The sequence below is a fragment of the Mesocricetus auratus genome, unplaced genomic scaffold, assembly GCF_017639785.1.
Source record: "Mesocricetus auratus isolate SY011 unplaced genomic scaffold, BCM_Maur_2.0 Super-Scaffold_100040, whole genome shotgun sequence".
Taxonomy (NCBI): domain Eukaryota; kingdom Metazoa; phylum Chordata; class Mammalia; order Rodentia; family Cricetidae; genus Mesocricetus; species Mesocricetus auratus.
This window is the reverse complement of record NW_024429217.1, coordinates 2840995-2848592: the sequence shown is the minus strand read 5'-3', so window position 1 is coordinate 2848592 and position 7598 is coordinate 2840995. Positions and strand designations below refer to the sequence as shown.

The 7598-nt window shown below is 42.0% G+C and overlaps 1 protein-coding gene and 1 long non-coding RNA gene across 12 annotated transcripts in view; one reads left to right on the top strand and one right to left on the bottom strand.

The window, feature by feature from the left end:
- Positions 1 to 313: 313 nt before the first annotated feature.
- Positions 314 to 3691, bottom strand: LOC106021710. The gene is made up of 3 exons (XR_001196901.3): positions 3556 to 3691; positions 2837 to 2955; positions 314 to 2744 (listed from the first exon to the last, which is right to left on the bottom strand). It is a non-coding gene; the product is annotated as an uncharacterized LOC106021710 (long non-coding RNA).
- The window catches only part of Gria4 (glutamate ionotropic receptor AMPA type subunit 4), a 361933-nt gene continuing 357906 nt past the window's right edge, over positions 3572 to 7598 (top strand). For 10 of the 11 annotated variants that reach the window (XR_005872745.1, XR_005872746.1, XM_040734752.1 and 7 more), the window contains exons 1-3: positions 4023 to 4147; positions 4668 to 4844; positions 5998 to 6156. Coding sequence is in view for 9 of the 11 variants with exons in the window: in XM_040734752.1 (XP_040590686.1) it covers positions 4757 to 4844; positions 5998 to 6156 (247 nt within the window). In the remaining 2 variants the exon portion in view is untranslated. Of the gene's footprint in view, positions 3696 to 4022; positions 4148 to 4667; positions 4845 to 5997; positions 6157 to 7598 lie in introns of those variants that run through there. The other variant, XM_040734754.1, reaches the window with a different exon arrangement.

Sequence of the window (7598 nt, the reverse complement as noted above, 5' to 3'; positions counted from 1 at the left end):
TGTCCTTTCCAATTTCTACAGTTCAGAAGCCCTGCTCAGGATGGAGTCCTGCCCACAATTAAGATGGGTTGTTGCACATCAATTGATGTAATTGAGGTAATCTCTTTCAATCATGCCCAGGGACCCATCTCCCAGGTGATTCTAGATTGTGTCAGAGTAACAATTAGCATTGACTATCACAGATACTCTCTGAGCAATGGACTTGTTAATTATTTTGCTTTTTAGATACCAATAGTTATAAAAATGTATTTGTGCCTCAAAAATTTGTAATTTACCTAACATATTTTTAGATACAGAAAACTAAAGACAGTGGTTAGGGTTAATGAGCAAATGTTAAATTTTATTAGTTTTACTCAAACAATAGTTTCTCACCTAGACTATATCAAAGGTTCCAAATTTATTTTCTATATCCAAACCTCATTACATAACATTACCACATGGACATAAATATTTTTAATGTAAATCAAACATCATGCTTACTAGTTGCTTGCAACCTCAACATACTTCCCCATCTATTAGACACAGGCAAAACTACTGAGAAACGCAGTTCACAACCACCTGGTTCGTTGCTTTCTGGCCTCACTTCCGGCACTTTTCTTTAAACAGCTTGAATTATCAGTGTCCAGAAAGACTTATGATCATTCATGTTCAACATCTGAGTAATCTCTACCTGATAGTCTTTTCAAATCCATACAAAATCAAATTATCTTGCTCTGGGAACTTTTTCTGGACCACCTTCAAATCATGAATTGTTCACTCGTCATGTTCAGGATCTCTCTTTTAAAGCCTTGGTCACATTTTTGCAGGCACACTTTAATGGCAAACATTGCCTACTCTGTGACATAACTTGGTAAATTTTAAATATATCTTGTCAGAACTGAAAAAAAACAGGAAACATGTCAATGCTACCATATTCATAAAGTTGGAAACCTTACATCTGAAACCCAGCAACCCTTACTACTCCACAAGTCTGTGGGAGATCACACTACTTTTCTACTTTTTTCTGAAAACTGTAGATCCCCTTTTCTTTTCAGCTTCCTGATACTGTGTTGCAACATAAACTTATTGATTCCAAAGGTTTTGACAGAGACAGCAGTTTCTTACAGCAAAAACCTAATAATTGATATAATGCTGTTTAAAGTGTTCTATAGATCAAGTGCTACAAGTAAGGCTTTAGCTCAGTGCTTGGACCTAGCAAGGACTCTTAAACATTACAGATCCTCAAGTGACAACAGAGACTGTGTTGTTCATTTAGATGCCCTGTATGTAAGTACTGTATGCATGCAATACAGTTATATCAGGAGGAGAGTTTAGAGATGCAAAGTAAAATGGATGTGCTAATTAGCTGAAAATAGAAATAGAAAGCATTACTATGAGAAGAATGTAGCTATGCCATCTACAGACACACCAGGCCATGGGTAATAGTGCTATCAGAATTAAAACCTCACCTATATATCCAGATCAGCGTTGCTGTTCAAAACTTGTAGGAGCTCCACTTTTTTTTTCAATTTTGAGAGTAAAAGTCAATAATCACCTCAACCCATCAGCAGGGATCCAAAGTTACCCAAATAGAAGATGAGTTGAACCATTCTGTATGTTTTAAAATTTTAATGTGATTTCAACCCAATGTGAATTTTATGTGGCTTATTTTACTACCTCTTATAACAGAAACAGAATGTTAGTATTTGAAGCCTTAGTTTTCACATAGACAGAAAAGATTAAAAAAAATGTTTCAAGTCCTTCTTGATGTGCAAGACAAAAGCCTCATAAACCAAATGACAATGTATGATTTGTGTAATCCAATTACTCACATTTTGGTTGTTTTTGTCATAACAATCTGTGCTGAGATGTAACAGGAATGTGGGTGAAAAACAACAACAATGAAAAATATGTTATTTTAAAAGCAAAACTATGAATTTAGGAAACAGAAGAACAATCTGGAATTTTAACAAAGGTCTAAAACATCATCTGTAAACTACAAAAACAGGTCATGAAATAAATGTGTAGCAGAAATGTCTGTACTCCGTGTGAATATTCAGGAACCCTATTCCTGAATGGTTTGGCAATTCAATTTCTAGTTGCTTGAGCAATATCCATTCAGTTTACTACAATAGCCATAGTGATTCACATGCCACCAATAATATTCAAGGTTCTCTTTTGGCTATATCCATTTCAGTTCAAAACCACCAAAAGCAAATTTCAAATGTTCTCAGAACAAAGCAAATGATAAATACTACGATGGTGAATACATAATTTAGCCATTAATATCCCAGATTACATTAATGAATCATAGCACCACTTTGAACCACATAAACACATGCACCTACATTCTATTCATTTTTAATGAAATGAAAACGGGGGGAGGACAGCCTGAAGGGATAAAGAATGGTACACCTCAAGAAAGTTGTTACCAGGTAGTTCTTGCTGCAGTATTGCATCAGACACACTCAGGGACTGGCTTTATTCTTTTGAAAATGTGGTGAGAGGCAATATCTTGTTATCACATGCATATATATGTGTGCTCATGTGACAATATGAATGAATATACATTATTCATTCTAAATAAAACCTGTTCAGTCCATGTTATGTTACTTGTCTGTATATTTTCAGAGCTATCCGTTTGCCATTGGACAACCAATTGGTGCGCTCTTCCCTGGGGAGGACCACTTCTCCCATTCCCAGCTTTCCTCAGCTGCCTCTGGTTCTTCGTGTAGAGTTGAAACCTCCCGGGCTTTTTTCCTGGCCTTTAATGAACGATATTAAAGACTCGGTTTATTGTCATTTAGCATTGGGGCACGTTATTTTGTATTGAGAGTTATGTAAAAACAGACAGTACATTAGACAGCTATCCTCCATGGGGTCTCCAGCCACTGCAGCCACAGAGGTATCCTATGGATATGTCCCAGCTTCTTCCTATGACATGGCACCAGTGAAATGACAGTTTGAAAGGTGACTCTGTGGGGAAAGTGAAGACATTCCTAAAACCCTAGGTTAATTCCTTTGCATTTTCTCCTACACACTCAGACTAATTGATGACATCATTTGCAAAAGGCATGTCTTCTTGGTGGTGACATGGTGCAGGGTGAGCTTTCTGAATCCCCAGGAATGAGATGTGTATGAAGAACACACACACACACACACACACACACCTTGCAGAAAGTATTTTTTGAGTGAATCACTGAACAGAAAGGAACGCAGCTTTTAAGCAGGTTTCTTAGTTTACACTTAACTTCTCAAAGTTAATTCCTAATTCTGTCCAGTATCCTTTAAAGAACATGTTAGAAGCCTCTCAGTTTTCATCTGACTTCATTCTGTTTCTTACCGATAAACACTTTCTGCATTAAATGCTCTCTCTCTCTCTTTCTTTCTCTCTCTCTCTCTCTCTCTCTCTCTCTCTCTCTCTCTCTCTCTCTCTCTCTCTCTCTCCCCTCTCTCTCTCACACACACACACACACACGCACGCACGCACACACACACACACACACCCATACACACACTCACACACTTCCCTTTCCTAGCACTGTAAACTTCACTGACTCTCTTCATCACCCTTACCTCCTCCAGTTTTTCCCTCCTGGACCTCATCCTCTTTACCCCGGTCTGCCCTGTGTCCTTCTTCCCTCCTTTCCTTCGCTGAGCACCTTCACCGCATTCATTCCCATCAAGGGCTTTGCAGATTCCTGGGCTGTTTGCTGGTGAGAAATCTTTGCTGCAGCTGCAGCAAGGACTAGAGTCCCCTGCGCGAGCGCGCAGGCCAATGGCAGAAAAGGGCTAGGCTAGGCTAGGCTGGGAGGAAAGGGCTGGGAGCTGGGAGGCAGTCTGTCCTCCCGCGAGCCTGCAAGGATGCGGCAAGGGACTGAGACCATGGGGAGGTGCTAACTTCCTATCCAACCCCCCAGCCGGGGATCCGGGCTGGCATTCCCGGCCCCCCGGGCTAGTTTCCTGCCAAGCGCATCCAAGAAGCCAAAGCTTTGGAAGGCATAAAAAGAAAAAAAAGAGGGGTGCTGGAAAAGGGTGCTGATCATCAGAGCTGGTCCCTCCGCAAACCCAGGAAGAAAGGAGGAAGGGGTCAGAGATTGGAGAGGTGACGTGAAAACCCCAGTCTGCAGACTGGCTCAGGAGCCTCCCTGGAGACCTGGGCGCTCTGGTGAGCACCCGCTAGGGGAAAGGGGCGTGCGAGGGGCGATGGGCGAGGGGAGGGGGAGATAGGGGAGAGTGGCCAAAGACCGGAGACCGGAGACCAGAGAGGGGCCCGCGGCGGTGGTGCGCACTCCGGTATTGGTACTGAGGCGCGGGGCTAGGTGCTAGGGACTCTGGGATGCTGCGGCCCGGGCAGGGGCCGTGTGCGAGCTGAGGAGCGCGTGTGGCGCCCGCTTCAGTGTGTATGTGAGCAGGCGAGCGCAAGTGAGCCACAGACAGAGCGCATGTCTCATCCCTGCGAGCAGAGCAGCAGCTAGACCCGCCACCACCATCTTCTGCATGAACATTATCAGCAGGACAGAAAACCTCCCCCAGGGCTATGGAGACTGCGGGAAACATCTGGCAGCTGGCGATGGATTGCTGAGGGGAAGCAATCATAATCCCAAACGCCCAAACCTCTCTCTTTTTTTTCTTTCCTTTTTTTCTTTTTCTTCTTTCTTTTTTTATTATTATTTTTTTAATTTTAGCGCCATCGTCTTCAATGACTCTCTGAAGAACCTTTAGCGAGAGTGTGAGAGAAAGAGGGGAGCGCGCACCAGGGAGAGTAGCAAAGAAGATGAGGAGTATTTGCAGTCAGATTGTCTTGTTGTTTTCTGGATTTTGGGGACTCGCCATGGGAGCCTTTCCAAGCAGCGTCCAAATAGGTAAGTAGATGGTAAGGGAAGAGATTCATGTGTCTGAAGTGAGTGACTTAAATGAGTTGCTGATAAGCAATCTAGGGAATCCTACAGAGCTGCCTTCCCTTTACAGTCAGACCTTCTGGGTGCAAGTTCAGATAGTAGACACAGGCTAGCACGCCGGCCCTGAGCCTATCCCCATCTAGCCTGCCAATGGGTTATATTAGCATTGGAAGAAGTTGAAGATAAGAGAAAATAAAAAATAAACCTCCATAGCCTTTGGTTGCATTTCATAGCACATTTCTTTCAACGCTTTTCGTGAGAACAAGAGGGAATATCTAATTTTATTTTATTTTTGTTTGTTTTTTTTTAACCCACTTCTTGCTGTTCTGCAAGCTGCAGGATTCTCGCTATTATAGAAAGACACAGGGGTGGGGGGAGCATTCTCTGTCCACACCTCTTGCCTTGTCTTGCTATCAGATGACAGATAGAAAGTTAAACCCTTTCCTAGGAACCTTGGCTGGGTTTATTCTGCTTTTCACTTATGCTTTTGCTCGTCTATATTCTTGGGCAGCCCACTCTGTCTCTAGCGACCCTCCCTCCGTTGTGTTTGTCATTCTCCCCTTCAGTCTGTCGTATGGACTCAGCTATTGAATTTCTTCCAGCGCAGCCCAGCCTCAAACACTGCATCGGTTTTTTTTTTCTTTTTTTCTTTTTTTTAATGTGTGTACTGTGCACAAAACCGAACAGATTGGGTTGGATACACACACACAAGCATGGGGGCAAACTAAGTTCTCTCCCTTCTAAATCTGTTCTCCTGTGCCTCCACATTCCCCCATTCCTGTCCTGTGTTTTGATGGAAATCTGTTTTCGATTTATCTGCATCCTCACTGGTAGAGAGCAGTGTCCTGAACTGGCCGCCTGAAGAGGGCAAGGGGAATAAAGCAAGATGCACTAAATGGTCTCAGAGGTCATTGTGGTCGTGACTGAAGCAAGAAAGAGCTGAGCTGCCCTGAAGACTAAAACACTAAGCATGCAGTGCAGGGACAAAAGCGACCCCTGTGATGACAACAGAGCTCCTTAATTGTGTGAGCTTGCTGTTGGAGATGTGTGGCTGTCCTGGGGCCCGGGAGTAACATCTAAAACAGGAAGCACTGTATGAAGCTACTGTCTTTCACAGGTGGTCTCTTCATCAGAAACACAGACCAGGAATACACTGCTTTCAGATTGGCAATCTTTCTTCATAACACCAGCCCCAACGCCTCCGAAGCCCCTTTCAATCTGGTACCTCATGTGGACAACATTGAGACAGCCAACAGTTTTGCTGTGACAAATGCCTGTAAGTAAAATAAGTTACAGCCAAATTGGAGGATAACTGAAATGAGGGAGCCGGATTCCTTTCTTTGTTCATAATTTTCTAGGGGAAAAAAATATCCAGATTCCAACAGTTGCCTGATGGCAGAGAAAAGTCACAGTTTGAAATTGTTTAGTCTTTGGGATTTTCTGCTGATGTCTTTCACCTTTCCTCCCTCTCTCTCCTCCCTCCCTTGTGTCATTCCCCCTTTCTGCCTTAAAAAAAATTCCCTGCTGAATTCTCTCATAACATTGTAGTATTGTTTCAGTCTCCTGAATGCCAGTGAAAACTGTATTTACTCTACCGTTTTATGCCATCCTTTTGGTTTGTGCTTCTGGAGTTTCATTGGAGTAAGCTCCTGTCTTAATTTTAAAGAAGTCACAAGCCTTCCCGGTGCTAAAAGCCATTGTGAGGAGGCCAGGGGAGTGGCGGTGTGCAGAATATACATTGAAGTTGGCTGGCAGACATGGCATAAGATCCAGTGATGTCATTTGAGGCTGTTCTGCCTTATATTTTAGTTTGTAACTGTCTCTTGCTGTCTTAATGGATCTAGCTTATCCATGAAACTCCACGAAGCATTGCCCTGTTACCAGTTACTTTAGTCTCTCACCTACCAGGACTCTAAAACACACCCAGTTGGATCTCCACACAATCAAACAACATGAGTGACCTCACAAAATACTAAAGGGGATCAGTTGTACAGAAGTCCCCCATTAAGATCCTATGTAACCTGATGTGGAAAAAGAAGCCCCCTGATTGTGTTAATGTCCAACACAACGATGTGACCATCAGTGGCACTGGGCTGCCTTTTAGTTCAGTTCATAATGTATGGCTGTATTCCAGATGCCCCTCAGTTTCCTTTGCGTATCCACTGCCATTTAAAACAATGTTTCTGAATTATCTGAGACATGAGAAAGTGATTTGTACATACATGGTGAGTGCTTTGTTTCTGTTGCACCATGTTAATTAAAAATTGTGAGGACAAAGAAAAACAGAAAACAGTGTTTTAAGTGACAGAAGATGTTTATTTCATGCTTGTCTTCATATTTATTTGTCATTAATTCACTTACCAGATAACAGGATGATTATTTTGGACATCTCTTTACTGCTATGTTTTGAGCTTAATCTCTTAAAGGTGCTAAAGCTTTTGACAGCTCTACAAAATATTGTGGTTATATTTTTTGTCATAATTCCTGTGTTTACAACTACTTAGTGTTTTGTTTTACTTGGTGATGAGATTAACATTGCTTTACTTGGTGGTGAAATTAATATTGTTTTATTTGGTGATGAAACTGATACTGTTTTATTTGGTGATGAAATTAACATTAATACAAAACAGTTTATTTTAAGCCAAAGTGCATATAAATTACAGCTAGGTTTGTGTATAGTCATTTATAAATTTTATGAGTTATTTTCTTCAAATGACA